Source organism: Schistocerca piceifrons, chromosome 11, assembly GCF_021461385.2.
Source record: "Schistocerca piceifrons isolate TAMUIC-IGC-003096 chromosome 11, iqSchPice1.1, whole genome shotgun sequence".
Lineage (NCBI taxonomy): Eukaryota > Metazoa > Arthropoda > Insecta > Orthoptera > Acrididae > Schistocerca > Schistocerca piceifrons.
Window position 1 is genome coordinate 143,496,471 of NC_060148.1, and position 15,854 is coordinate 143,512,324.

General features: G+C 42.2%; 1 protein-coding gene across 2 annotated transcripts in view; it reads left to right on the top strand.

Annotated features, from left to right (window-relative positions):
- Window positions 1–15,854, top strand: part of LOC124720412 (Y-box factor homolog) — a 138,809-nt gene that overhangs the window by 106,776 nt on the left and 16,179 nt on the right. For both annotated transcript variants that reach the window (XM_047245761.1, XM_047245762.1), the window contains exons 5-7: window positions 5,879–6,009; window positions 9,638–9,799; window positions 13,637–13,819. In XM_047245761.1, coding sequence (XP_047101717.1) covers window positions 5,879–6,009; window positions 9,638–9,799; window positions 13,637–13,819 — 476 coding nt within the window. The remainder of the gene's footprint in view (window positions 1–5,878; window positions 6,010–9,637; window positions 9,800–13,636; window positions 13,820–15,854) is intronic.

Genomic DNA, 15,854 nt, shown 5'->3' on the forward strand with positions numbered 1-15,854 from the left:
CAGTTTGGCAGGCTTTTTCCCAGCGCCGCCATTTGGTTGCAGTGTTTTTTGACCTTCGCAAGGCCTATGACACGGCCTGGCGCCATCACATCTTACTAACCCTTCATCAGTGGGGTCTTCGGGGCCCACTCCCGATTTTTATCCGCCAGTTCCTGATCCATCGGTCATTCAGAGTTCGAGTTGGTACTGCTTTTAGTTCTCCACGGACCCAGGAGACGGGCATCCCACAGGGTTCTGTCTTGAGTGTCCTTCTTTTCCTCATTGCTATCGATGGACTTGTGGCCTCTGTCGGTCCCTTGGTCGCCCCTGCCCTGTATGTGGATGATTTCTGCATTTGGGTTAGTTCCTCCTCGATGCCATCTGCAGAACGGCAGCTCCAGGTGGCTATACGGCGTGCCTCTGCATGGACCCTCTCACACGGGTTTCAATTCTCTCCTTTAAAATCGCGGGTGGTCCACTTCTGTCGCCGTACTACAGTCCACCCTGATCCAGAGCTCTATCTCGCTGCACAAAGATTGCCTGTGGTTCCACAGTTTTGTTTCCTGGGTCTTCTTTTCGACAACAAGCTCACTTGGCTGCCCCATATCAGACTCCTGAAGGTAGGATGTTTCCGTAAACTCAATGTCCTTCGCTTCCTTGCCCACTCCTCTTGGGGTGCGGACCGTTCCCTCCTCCTCCTCCGTCTTTATCGTGCTCTAGTTCTGTCACGTTTGGACTATGGTTGTCAAGTTTATGGTTCAGCTGCTCCTTCCATGCTGCACGTGCTGGATCCAGTCCACCATCGTGGTATCCGTTTGGCCACCGGTGCCTTCCCTACTAGCCCTGTTGATAGTCTCCTGGTTGAAGCTGGGATCCCCCCCCCCCCCCCCCCTTTCTGTTCGGCGGTCCCAGCTTCGGGTGTCTTATGCCCTCACTATCCGTTCTTCTCCCACTCATCCTTCCTATTCTATCCTATTCCCAGACCATGGACGTCGCCCGCCTGACTCCCGCCCTCGGGCGGGTTTACCGGTTGGGCTGCGCCTTGCGTCTCTTACCCGTGATTTTCGGCTTCCTTCTTTGTCCTGTCTTCCTCGCTCCCTCCCCTCCACCCCTCCTTGGTTAGTTCCTCGGCCTCGAATTCGGATGGATCTCCGCCGCGGTCCGAAAGATTCCATCCCCCCGGTGGTGTTCCGTTCCTTTTTCCGCCAAATTTTATGGGAGTTTCGGGATGCTGTTGTTTTTTACACTGATGGCTCTAAATCTGCTGATCATGTTGGGTATGCCTTCACGTCCTTTGTTGGAACGGAAAATCATCTACTGCCACCCTCATGTGGGGTGTTTACTGCGGAATTGATGGCAATTTCCCGGGCCCTTACCTTTATTAAACAATCCCAACACAACCGCGTTTTGTTATGTACGGACTCGATGAGTGGCCTTCTTGCTATTGACCGGTGTTTTTCGCGCCATCCCTTGGTCTCTGCCATCCATGACCATCTCGCTGATCTTCACCGTGCTGCTTGTTCCATTGACTTCGTATGGGTCCCGGGCCATGTGGGTATCCCGGGTAATGAGCTCGCTGATCGTTTGGCTGGGGGAGCAGTTACTTACCCCCCGTTTTCTGTAACCCCTCCTGCAGCGGATTTACGGCTTCACATCAAATCCCACTTTGCACAGTCATGGGCCAATTCTTGGGAGGCTACTCCACTGTCTAATAAACTTCGTGCCATTAAGGTGAATACAGGCCCATGGCGTTCTTCCTTTAGCGTCTCCCGCAAGGACTCGACCACACTGTGTCGTCTGCGCATTGGCCATACCAGGCTGACCCATGGTTTCCTTTTGCGTGATGAGCCACCCCCGCTATGTGGTTGTGGAGCCTTCCAGTCAGTGGCCCACATTTTGGTTGAATGCCCCCTTCTTTTGGCTCTGCGTGCTAAGTACAGACTCCCCCACACTTTACCTTTGATGTTGGCTGACGATTCCCGGATGGTCTCTCTGGTTCTAGGTTTCCTCCGGGAGAGTGGTTTTTATTCTCAGTTTTAAAGTTTTTAATCTCCCTCTGGTGTTGGGGCAGGGCGGTGAGTGTTTGGGTGTCTCCCACTGTAGGCAGAGTTCAGAGATTCCCGATTCACCTCCCTGACCGGAATCCTCTTTTCTTTCCCTTTTACTCTGTTTTTACCCCTTCTTTTTAAGGCTTGGTTAGTTTTTTTTATTCCCATACGTACTTTCTGCATTATAGCAGTTGTACCTTTTAAGTCACAGGTGGTCTTGCCTATGCTGTTTCAGCATAGTGTTGGGTTCGTTCTCTTGCCAATTTCCCTCATTTGTTTTTACTAATGACAACGTGACTGCCCTTTTACGTTTCCCCTTTATCCGTTTTATTTTTCTGACTATACTGAGATGTCCCGTTAGCAGAATGGAGTCTATTTGAAACAAGGGACTGATGACCTTGCTGTTTGGTCCCTTTAACCTCAAACAACCAACCAACCCAACAAATACTTTTAGAAACGACTTCCTGACACTTAAATCTATACGCGATGTTAACAAGTTTCTCTTCTTGAGAAACGCTTTCCTTGCCATTGCCAGTCTACATTTTATATCCTCTCTGCTTCGACCATCATCAGTAATTTTGCCCCCCAAATAGCAAAACTCCTTTACTACTTTAAGTGTCTCATTTCCTAATCTAATTCCCTCAGCATCACCCGACTTAATTTGACTACATTCCATTATCCTCGTTTTGCTTTTGTTGATGTTCATCTTATATCCTCCTTTCAAGACACTATCCATTCCGTTCAACTGCTCTTCCAAGTCCTTTGCTGTCTGACAGAATTACAATGTCATCGGCGAACCTCAAAGTTTTTACTTCTTCTCCATGAATTTTAATACCTACTCCGAATTTTTCTTTTGTTTCCTTTACTGCTTGCCCAATATACAGACTGAATAACATCAGGGAAAGGCTACAACCGTGTCTCACTCCTTTCCCAACCACTGCTTCCCTTTCATGCCCCTCGACTCTTATAACTGCCATCTGGTTTCTGTACAAGTTATAAATAGCCTTTCGCTCCCTGTATTTTACCCCTGCCACCTTCAGAATTTGAAAGAGAGTATTCCAGTTAACATTGTCGAAAGCTTTCTCTAAGTCTACAAATGCTAGAAACGTAGGTTTTGCCTTTTCTTAATCTTTCTTCTAAGATAAGTCGTAAGGTCAGTATTGTCTCACGTGTTCCAACATTTCTACGGAATCCAAACTGATCTTCCCTGAGGTCTGCTTCTACCAGTTTTTCCATTCGTCTATTAAAGAATTCGCTTTAGTATTTTGCAGCTGTGACTTATTAAACTGATAGTTCGGTAATTTTCACATCTGTCAACACCTGCTTTCTTTGGGATTGGAATTATTATATTCTTCTTGAAGTCTGAGGGTATTTCGCCTGTCTCATACATCGTGCTCACCAGATAATAGAGTTTTGTCATGACTGGCTCTCCCGAGGCCATCGGTAGTTCTAATGGAATGTTGTCTACTCCCGGGGCCTTGTTTCGACTCAGGTCTTTCAGTGCTCTGTCAAACTCTTCACGCAGTATCTTATCTCCCATTTCGTCTTCATCTACATCCTCTTCCATTTCCGTAATATTGTCCTCAAGTACATCACCCTTGTATAAACTCTCTATATACTCCTTCCACGTTTCTGCCTTCCCTTCTTTGCTTAGAACTGGATTGCCATCTGAGCTCTTGATATTCATACAAGTGGTCCTCTTCTCTCCAAAGGTCTCTTTAATTTTCCTGTTGGCAATATCTATCTTACCCCTAGTGAGACAAGCCTCTACATCCTTACATTTGTCCTCTAGCCATCCCTGCTTAGCCATTTTGCACTTACTGTCGATATCATTTTTGAGACGTTTGTATTCCTTTTTGCCTGCTTCATTTACTGCATTTTTATATTTTCTCCTTTCATCAATTAAATTCAATATTTCTTCTGTTACCCAAGATAGCACTGAAAGGCCTGAGTCGAAACAAGGCCCCGGGAGTAGACAACATTCCATTAGAACTACTGATGGCCTCGGGAGAGTCAGTCATTACAAAACTCTACGATCTGGTGAGCACGATGTATGAGACAGGCGAAATACCCTGAGACTTCAAGAAGAAAGATGTAGGTATTTCAAATTCAATGAAAAAAGGGATGACAGAATACTTGAACCAGTGATCCATGAATTGCACCAGATTACTGATCTTTTTTCCACTGTACATCCGGCATGCATTTAGATCTAAGCTGTATCAAATTCAGTCTCTCGGGAAACTTAAAAGCCAGATTTTTCTAGAAATTCATGAAAAACATTAAGAACAACCTATTTCTCGGCACTTTTTAACCGTGTTCAACATGCGTGTTTTCGCTATGTAGCAGGAAGCAGCCTCGGCCATTTTCATACTGCGTATTAACATGGGAATCGGAGCACAATAGTACACAGATTGTGACACTAAACAATTCTTGAAATGAAAACTACATAGCTAAAGTGTGATTAAGAAAAATGTTGATGGGTGTTAATATGTGAGAATATTCTAGTTTCATTTAATGTAACTTAGTAATTAGGTATGTAACAAATTGGTGGGGTCTACTTCAGTGTAACCCCTGTTTCCATCTGCTATGGCTTCTGACCAGTTACATTTGTTTTGGTTCCCATCAGGTTTATTTTTATGATGAACATAGTAGTGTGTCTGTAACGTGACTTCACTTAACAGAACATAGTATCAGTTGTAAGAATGCCGAATTGGGTAAAACTGTCAGAAGACTCGGCCTAGTGCACTCTGTGACAGTCGGTGGTTCTTCCCTCGGGTAGATTAGTGGCTCACCTAGTTCATCATTAAAATACTAAAGAGGGGACTGTCAGACATGTTAATCATGGATTTTGATGAATTCTAGGTATGGTGTAGGAGGGACTTGCCAAGAGTACCTGCCTAGAGTTTCTCTTGTGTCCTAATTTCCTAAAAATAGATGAGTTTTATCCGTATCTCTTACACCCATAACGTTAGTAACATTTTGATGAAGTTAGTATTGCAGCATCTTAGTGGTCCGTGCCTACCTTGCTAATAGTTTTGATAGCTTTGATTTTGACATATGGTATCTTGTGCAAATTTATTTAAAAGGTAATTTTCACTGTAGTAATTTAATAAATAAAGCAAACTTCCTTGAAATGTGTGTTCTGTTTCTGGATGGTATTTGCTGAAGAGGCAACTGAAAACCCTTTTGTTGAACACCGTGCACATCTAATGCAAGCTACTGCCTTACTGGCATGCAGATTTTTCAGAAGTGCTCCTGCAAAACACCTCATTTATTAAAAAATATATTCATTCTTTGAAGCAAATGAATAGCTATGGAATGTTTCTGTGAAGACAGGTGCACTGAATTTATGCAGAATTAAAGAACGTATTTTTATCAAGTCTGGAATGCTTAAAAAATTTTCATGAAAATTTTAACTTGCTTTTAAAAATAGTCAGAGGCTTGGCAAAGTGGACTACAACCATCTGATCAGCCTTCCCCCTCCACAAATCGATGTGAAGAAAAGTATACAGGCAGGGTTTGAACCAGTACCACCAACATGGTAGCTGCTAATCAGTTGTCATGCCATGCTACACAGTTCTACGCTCAGTCGGGTTGACAGTGGACTAATGTTACGGGTATAGGAGATACGCATAAAACTAAAACTTCTCAGGAAATAGGGGCTGTCACATGAAAAGCTGCCAGCCAGTTACTCAATACAGGTCCCTCTACAACATACCTGAGACATGTCAAAATCTGTTATCAGACCTGACGGTTAATACAGTTTCTCAGCTCGACCGTACAGCCGTGTGGGAGATAGATGTGTCTGTCCTGTCAAATACTATACTAACAGTACATTTATTTTTTGGCAGATGCCCCATACGCTACGGGCCAGGACGGAGGTCCGAGGCGCTACAGACCGAGGCGACGTTTCCAGCCCAACTACTACAACAACAGACCGAGGCGACCACTGCCACGTGATGGACAGGCTCAAGATGGAGCTGTAAGTGCAAGTCTCACTGTGAAGTGGATGTAATTCTAGCAAATCACTAATCTCACACATGGTACAGGAAATTAATTTTGTCAACAAGCTGATTTTTGCAGCAAATATTGTAGTGTTGGCGATTCCATATTACTTGAATTAGGAGTGTTAGAATGAAGATTTGATTAATTACCTGTTTTCTGCAGTAGATTAATGGGTCCCAATTCTGTAAATCTTAATTAAAATGTATCTGCTTATAATTTTCTGTTTATAGTACAGGTGAAAAAGTATCAGATACATTCTTCAAAACTTGCACTGTGGTACAGTGCTGTGCTGAAACTGACCAAAACTGGAGGAGACAAATGTATACTCAGCCACAATTACATTTATACCTTTTTATGGTGCAAACATTTTTGTTCTTTTATGTTGATAATTTTACATTACTGATATCAAATCTATTTCTTGAAATTACATGTATTGCTCGACATTTTTAACAGACATAATTATAACCACAATTTCCATGTCCATGTTTAATTGATCATGTGCAGTGCACTTGTTTCTTCACTTACTATACTGACCAAAACTTTTAGGATCTGTTAATCTTACAGTAAATAGTTTCCACACACCTTTTTGTAAGTAAATTGTAAGATTTTTGCGTGATGTGAAAAATCAGTGCCTGTATAGCATATTATAGGTTGTCATTATTTTTAGGCAGTTAGAATTAAGGAAAATTCCCTAAAAAAAATTATCCATAGTATTGAAATTGCAAAGACTGAAGAAATTAAAATTATGAAAATGAACATGTATCTGGTTGAAGATAGTGTCATACTGCTTTATAATATTACTGGACATCAGTTGTTAGGGTTGCGTGTGCACCACTATTTTGGTGTCCCCCCCCCCCCCCCCTCCCCCCCGCCCCCCCCCTCAGGTTTTATGAATTTAAACCTATTTCTGCTTGTGATATCAGTTCACTATAGAGCTTCATTTGGTCGGGTCTAATCTTACGTGACTGCTATTACCTAGCAACCTCATAGAGAGTTCTATTCTAAAAATTTCCAGAACCTTGTCCACAAAATTTTTCTACACCTACGTTTCACTTACTGTGCACGGTCTCCTTCGAAATAATCTCCTTCATAATTGATACACTGCTCCCAGTGTCATTTCCACTTCTGGAAGTAGTCACGGTGCGTCTCTTGCTGCGTCTCTTGCTGGATCGTCAGTTGTTGCAAATATATCCTTACAGTGGGGTCTTCAACTTCAGAAACATAAATTCCACAGGGGCCAGGTCTGGAGGGTACGGAGGATGAGGCAGCGCAGTGTTTTTTTTGTGAAATAGTTACTCACCAACGGGGTTGATTGTGTGGGCGTGATATGTGTTGCAAGCGCCGTGAATTGTCTCACCACATTCCAGGCTATTTCTTTTGCACATTTACTCCCAGGTGTTCAAACACATTCCAGTAGTACCATGGATTAACAGTTTGTCCCCGTGTCGTGAATTCATGATGAACTAATCGTTCAAAGAAAACTATCAGAACGGCTTTGACATTGGACCTGACCTGAGGAGCTTTTCTTGGAAGAAGGGGAAAAAAAAACTGTGAACCATTCGTAACGCCGAGTCTGGCTTAACTCCTCACTGTAGGCTTTCTGTGTCTTTGTGTGTCGCTGTAAGTTTTCCTGAAGTCTGACACGAAATTTAATGCAGATGCATTGGTCCTCTAATTCTTTCATCTTGAAATATGCAAACTGTGTGATAACATTCCACTTGGTACAGCACTGAGCAATAACTGACATACAGTAACGAATCTTCCAAAAATTACACATTAAACTCAGGCGTGTGCAGGAATGCCAGCTGCATTTCACCCAAATACACCACAGGCGCGACATTATGAATGTCCCAGAATTTTTTGAACTGACCTCGTATTTTTACAGTGCTGGTAAACATTGTTTGTGCTGGTAAACATTGTTTGTGCTGGTAAACATTGTTTGTGCTGGTAAACATTGTTTGTGCTGGTAAACATTGTTTGTGCTGGTAAACATTGTTTGTGCTGGTAAACATTGTTTGTGCTGGTAAACATTGTTTGTGCTGGTAAACATTGTTTGTGCTGGTAAACATTGTTTGTGCTGGTAAACATTGTTTGTGCTGGTAAACATTGTTTGTGCTGGTAAACATTGTTTGTGCTGGTAAATGTAAGAGATTACAAGCTAAACTTGTGTGCTGCACTCGAACTGGATTCTTGGCCCGCAGGTTTTCCACGCTGTTACAGTTGGATTAATTCACTGGCCCCTCTGCATTTTGACAGCCTTTCCAACAATGTACAGCTACTGTACTGGTTAACAGAGATTTTAAATACAAATGTTTAAGTCAGGCTTGTCAGTGACTTGTACCATTGTGGGTATCCATTGAAAGTTACAAAGTAAGGTGTGTTCAAAAGAAAAGATACAAAACACTGAGGGTATAATTGAACTTTTTATTCAAGAGTCATCAGAGGCCTGAACACAGCTATCCCACTATTTCAAGAGCTTAAGAATTCCCTGTCCCAGAGTTCCAGTGGCTGAGGCAGGAGCCAGTCATGCACTGTCCTCTTCAGTTTGTCAGGAGGGTTGAAGTGCTTCCATTCCTGATCTTTATCAGACGAGACACATGGACTTGTCTGTTCTGTAGGATTGATGCTGAAGCTGCTGCCACTTGAGCTTGACCATTACACTTTGTGTGAAATCAGGCACATGTAGACACAAATTATCATGGAGCAGATACTCTCTCCGTGAGTAGCCGAGGCCATTTGCTGTTGATGTACTTAAGTAGACTAAGGATTGTCTCGTAGTACATATCATTGTTAATGGTTTGTACATGCTCAAGGAATTGGGTGGTATCAGGCACCAAAAAAGACTATCACCTTGCTTGCCTTGAGGGTACAGGTTTGAACTTTTTTGGGGGGAGGGGGGGGCGGGTGACATTGCTACATTTGGGTGTCCCTAATGTATCACTAGCTTACCCCAAAGCAGCATACGCAACTAGTTTGGTTTTATGGTGTGTCACACTTTCCAGTTTAAACACTAGTTACACTACCTGTTTAGGGAGATTATATCTACATCTGCCAATGACACATGAATTTATTCTAAGTGTGTCTTCTGCATAACATTTCAGTGGCCACAGGCTGTGTATTTTCACAATGTAAACATTTTCTACCTATTTCAGAGCATTTTGCTCTGCCACAGCTCTGTCATATTTAATTGAAGACGGTGCTGTAAATTGTGGCTATTGTGTCCTTGGGCTGTGCTATTGGCTGATCTTGTGGAGAGATATTGTATGTAGTATATGTATTTTGGTGACATTTGAATTGATGGATTCATTCTCAAGCCTGACAGTCAGCATTTTAAAGTGCTTGATCTTAATGACAACCACCTGAAATGGGCAATATGTGCTGAAAACACACTAGATTGTCGCAATATAAATCTCTCATTGTGTGTGGTTAGTAACATCATACCTTAGATGTAAATTGGACCAGTGGATCAGCAAATTCAACAAAAATTTAGTTACAAGTATATACAAATTCGGTCCTGCCCATTAACAAATATGGGAAATAGTTTTTCTTGGTAGAAAATCCAGTATCCAAGTGAGTGTTCCTAACACTGTACTCTACATCTGCAGGGCGACGGCCGTGAGGGAGACTACGAGCCTGTGGACGCCGGCATGGGGGGGCGCGGTGGTGGCCGGGGCCGTGGCGGTCCACCTCGCCGCTTCTTCCGCCGCAACTTCCGCGGAGGACGCGGAGGCGGCATTCCGAGGCGTCCCAGGAGCCAGGACGGCCAGGTGTGTATACTGCTGAAACGTGTATGGTGAAATGCAAATTGTAAAAACGTATAGTAGTAAAGGTTGTAATTGTAACTTCTTCTCTGCAATGTGTGAAGTCCCTGTAACAGTGAAACCAGTGTAAAGTATATTGTAGTGATTGCGAACAAAAGCATGTATCCAGTGGACCTGAAAGTTCTCCCGCCTGCACGACATAGACGTCTACGGGCCTCAGTTTGCTCATTGACATACAGTAGAGCATCTTGAGCTAATCTTAGAAAAGCCCCAGCACTTTTGTTCAGTTCATTTGTGCCAGCATTGAGCCAAATGTGACATCATTATTTTGTGGAATGAGTTGTTTGGTGTGGTAAGCCCCAGACTTCGTGGTGGTTATTTCAGTGGGACAGAGATGCTGAACCGAGCTTAATCCAGTTGCCTTGAATTTGTTAAAAGAACTCGCGCACGTGAATAGCAAGTGGTGCTGGATTGCCATCCTCTTTGTTATGTTGCTTTACAAGGTAGGTCCTTGTCAAAGTGCGAACTTTTTTGCTTTGTCTGGACATTCCTTGTCTTACAGCCGAGGCATTACAGGATGTATATGCCCTGGGACAAGTGGGGAATCCTGGAAAAATGAAATTTTTTCATCTGGCAAAAAAACACTCCAGAATAATAGTGCAGCAATAAAACCTAAACAGAAGAATAACACAAAAAAAAGTTGCAAAGTAAATTTCCGATTTACAGCAATAGAAACAGTGCATACAAAAGCATTGCAACAGTAAAATATCGGAGGTTTTAGGATGAAGACCGTTCAATATTCATAACAGCAAACTGCTTTGGGTTTCATATGACAACTGATTACATTTTTATTTGGTTGAGGAAAATACTGAGATTAGTCGTTCGAGAATACTCGATGTACTTTTACGCGACGTGTGAGAATGTGCAAAGAATTTCTTGAATCACTGAGCGTTTGACTTGTATCCAAAACTTAACACTTTCAGCACCAGCCACTTAAGTTTCAGGCATAGAAGACCAGCTGTTTGTTACTGATTAATATTTTACGAGCACATGTATGTTTAATATATGTTACAGAGTAACACTAACCCTCGTGCATTGTGTTTTGCACTTTCTCATATTTTAGTTCTTGCATAGATGTAATTAGCTTTTCCATGGAGAAGTCAGTGCTTGACGGAACATCTATTCAGCCGGATAATAGACAAAACGTTAGGTGCTTGTCAGAAATATTAAGCTGTGCTCTTAGTGTCCTGTCTAACCACACCCTAGTAAAGAAAAAATTTTTTGATGGCCAGTATTACAAATACATGAAAGCTTAGCTTTCATGTAGATATACTATATGTATATTAAATTAAACCATTAACTTTCCTGTTCGTGTTTGCACTTAAGTGATGTTGCTGTTGGATGACTAAATAGCATGTCCTATGCTCTGAATATCTGCTGTCATTGGCTGATGAGATTGCATAACAGGATCTATGATTAGCTGACAAAAGTGCATCACGATCTCAGTTTCAGTACGTCATAAACTACCGTGGAATTTGTATTTCACTTCCGTAATACAAAAATGTGCAGTGTAAATTGCCACACATCAGATCTCTTTCCAAATTGCACTTTCTTTTGCTTGCTTGGTTTAGTTTTGTAAAATGTGTGGGAGGTCTACACTGGTGTATGCAACCTTTACCATTCAAAGGATTGATAAGTTTTACAGCTCGAAGAGGAAATGTAGTGTCTCTTAACGTGGAAAAAATGTACTTGTGCCTGGGGGAAAAGTAATTTTTAACCAGTAAATCCGGGAATTTTTCTTATCCGCTTTCACCTCATCTAATTAGCATTTAGTTTCATTCACACGCCTTTAAAAATATGATCGAGCATTATGATGATGATATCCTGGCCCGTATCGTAGTGAGAAACGGGATCCTTTCAGACTTCTACATGTAGTGGGATTGTCCTTGGACCAAAAACCCAGATTCTCCTTCACAACTGCAATATCTTGAAGATCCATAAAAAGCTACAATCTTGTGCAAAACGCAGCATTTGAGAATTGTGCCATCAAAATGCAGTAGTGCAGTTTGCTGCCCCATGTCTTTAGATAATTAACTGAAGGTCAGTCTAAATCTATTCAGCTTTTAAATCTTTCAGTGTGGTCACACTTCGACTGCACTGTTCGAAACTAATCTGCTTACACATGTGGACTTTGTCAATGACTAATCACTCAACTGATACATGGCTGCACATTATCTCTCGCATTTCCTTACATCATCTGTATGGCCCTATCTGGCACTCTTAAACAGAAACAAGCTCCTCTTTAAATTTAATATGTTGCTTTGAAAGGTAGGTCCTTGTCGAAGTGTGAACTTGTTTGCTTTGTATGGACATTACTGCACTGTGCCAGTTTTTACTCCTCAACTGTTTCCTATCACATCACAAGTGGCTTCACAATTGCAGGAATGCAGTACTGATATAAAAAGAAAGAACAAAAAGCGAAAATCAGTATCGACAAAGCTAGCGCGCTCTCTCTCTCTCTCTCTCTCTCTCTCTCTCTCTCTCTCTCTCTCTCTCTTTCTGGTATCGAAAGCTGGATACCAGTAAACTACATGGCATCCATAAATTATCTTTACAAAGCAAGGCTTTAATACCCTCAAAGCTATACTAGATATAACTAGTTTTCAACATGTCATCAGTAACGCCTAAAGTTTGTTTCCTCATTCATACACACAATGTGCACACCCACAGTGGAACGAATAATGTCCACTCTGAATTTTTCTTTCCATAGTGACATCTTAAAATGCATTGTAAATGCATGCCTTAGTCATGTAGTTCTTTAACCTTGGTGTGGTACACCAGAGCTTTTACAAGACCCTTCAGGAAGAAGTAAAGTGGTGTGAGGTGTGGGGACTGTGGAATTGGACCATCTTGTCCGATCCACCTACATCTAAACCTTTCGTATAGAAAGTGACGAACTTCTAGGAAGCAGTGAGGTGGTGTCCCATCCTGGTGGAATGTGACACCAGGTTGCAGGTGTTCAAATTGTGGTGCAGCAAACTCCTTAACATGCCCTGGGAAACACCGCCATTGATTTGACTCACTGAAATAGTGGACCTGTAATGCAACCTTGCATCAGTCTACACCAAATGTGAACCTTGGGACACTCTTCCATTTCACGTGTAACACAAGGATGCTGTAAACTTCGCAGACCAATGTTACGGCAGTTCACTTCGCTGGATACGTCCGATGTTCTCTCATCGGAGAAACAGATCTCTTGTAAACAGCCTTGTTTGCACAAGTCTTGCTAGCATACCCACTGCAAACAGATCCCATTGAGGTTTGTACGGAAGACATTGTGCACTGTCGATAATCATTTCCAATTTCGGCTGCCGTACGTGCAGATTTTGTCGGACTCCTTGCAGAAGGGTGACCTGCACTCTCTCTATGTAGAACACTATACATTTTCCATAAATAATGTATGCCGAGCTTCAATAGTTGGTTGGGACAGTGGTTTACCCCCCTCCCCCATAACATGTCTGAAAGTTCGGTTGCATTTCAGTGTCGGATATTGGCTGTATGAACCAGGCCGTACACTAACCTTTTTCCTGCGACGTCCATATTTCATCTGGTTTTCAAATTTGTCATAATTGTCAGTGTAAGGTAAAAAAAGCTCTGTGTTACATTCACATGTTGAAAACCATTTGTGAATATCTAGTACAGTTTAAAAGCTATTATAGTCTTAAACTGAAAAGATAATGTATGGACATCTTGTATTTCCCCAATTAAGAGGGGGACTTGTCAAACACCCCATATAGTAAGTCGTACATTCAGTTTTGCCAATCGTTACCGGTTTTTGTGCAGAACGTGAGTGAGAGCGAGGGCCAACCTGTGGGACGCGCCCCACGCAGGCGCTACCGACCGCGCATGACCCGGCAGTCCCGCGGCGGCGGCTCAGGGGGTAGCGGCCAGCGCACATCGCAGAGCGAAGGAGAAGGTGCGGCGCAGCCACAGGGCGGCCAGAATGCGGCCTCTCCCAAGCCCAAGGTAAGGGTGTGCTGTACTCACAGCTGGAAGCCACTTCCTGTTTTAGTGTAGTGTAGAATTTTTTCACAGAATTTGATCTAAAGAGAGCTGGTTCAGTGAAGTGAAGTGACACACAGTTTGTTTACAAAGTCTGTACCTCGGAATAAAAAAGTAGAAAGCTCAGCTTTTGCACTTCCGTTAAGCCGCTTCTTGAAAAAAACCATTCTCTCTTCAAGCTGGATTTGAAAAAAGTCTATACTTTAGTGGCACAGTCATCGCTGTCGGATTATCAGTGTGTTTCCTGTGGTTTTCAAAGTGGGAAGAAATCCCTGGGTGCAATGTTGAGTGAATGAGAAAAGACACATCTAGCACTTCAGGAACGAAGAGTGCCACAGTTGCTGAAGTGGTGTCACGTGCTGCATTGTCATGTGGGAGTCTGACCCTTTCTGCAGTTATTCCTGCCATCTTCTGTTCCATCTCGTGGCAGAAATTTGTCAAAAGATTGTAGTAATGTTGGCTGTAATAGTATCCCTTTTTCACACAGATTAAAACTCCTAGGCCATTGCAAAAGACAGATGGCATATCTTTCCAGAAGAGAAATTCTGTTCTGTTTTTCCTTCGTAGACTGGAATGTCTGGGTTGTGTCGTAACAATCCCAGTATTAGTCCATTCTGATCGTGTAATGGAAAACACTGCTCTCGCTCTCTCCTCCTAGGACATTGAAGTTTGCCACAAATCTCGTGCCGCTAAATTGTGCCAGATATACTACACGTGCTAAAACAGACCTCATCTGTCTTATCGGGCTGTCATTTGCCTGTTGGACAACTCTGAAACTGTTTCCTTTGTGGTAATCCTCAGTACAGTCTTCAAATAGGGTATGCAATTTTTTCAGCTTATTCTAGTGCATTATCCCTGTGCACTTAAATCGTTTCATTGTGAATGCCCTTAGTCAGTTTACCAACCAAGTGCAAATAACTAAACACGAATCCAGTGTCTCGCTTCTTTACACTATTGTGGCAGTCGAGCCAGACATTTTGCTTTTTCCAGCAATTTTTCAAAACTAGTGAATTGGGCAAGTTTGTGTGCAGCACTCTACCGTACTTCAGAAGAAAGTGGTTAGGTTTGGAAACTCGTATCTACAGATTCTCATTTCCAGTTTTGCCATACCTGCCAAATGAGAAGCCTCGAGTGTACTTAACGAAGGAGTATATTGTGGATACTGGTGTGATTAATAATTTAAAAAGTCTAATGACTGGATTCAGTCCCATTGTAGTTAGTGGAGAAACAGTTCAATAAAAACATTCAGGTTTACTAGTATCCTGCCACAGATTCCGTTGTTTGCACAGCTGTTTGATAGTATTTTTATCAAGATATTTAATTTATTATATACCAGTTCAGTTTTCTGCTGCTTTTTAATGAATTTGAAAGCAATATTTTATCTGCAGATTTTAAAAATAACCACAAAAATTTTAGTCGTATATAAAATCTATGAACGCCACATATAATTCAGTACAGTCTCCTGCTGACAGTACGGGTAGATGATGATGATATGATTATGATCAGAAGGCTGAAATTCTAAACCTAGCTTTCAAAAACTCGTTTATGGTAGAGGACTGCAGCACCATTTCCCCTTTCAACTATAGAACAAAAGAAATGATGGCTGACATATTGTTTAGAATAGCTGGGATTGTAGAACAGTTAAGATTCTTAGATGCCAGGCAGGCATCTGGCTCAGACAGTATCGCCTTACGATTTTATGTTGACTATGCTGCAAATATAGCACCATTCTTATCAATTGTCTATCAGATCATTGAAACAGAACGGGACTGGAAGAAGGCCCTGGTCATAGCAATCTATAAAAAGGGTAGAAAATCGGATGCACAGAATTACCAGCCAATTTCACTGACATAGATTTGTTGTAGAATTGTGGAACATGCGTGTTTAGACATAATGACCTTTCTAGACACTGAGAAGTTCATGTGCAGAAACAAGCACTGTTCTAAGGTAAAGCGGTCATGCCAGACACAACTGACCCTCATTGTGCACGATACAAAAC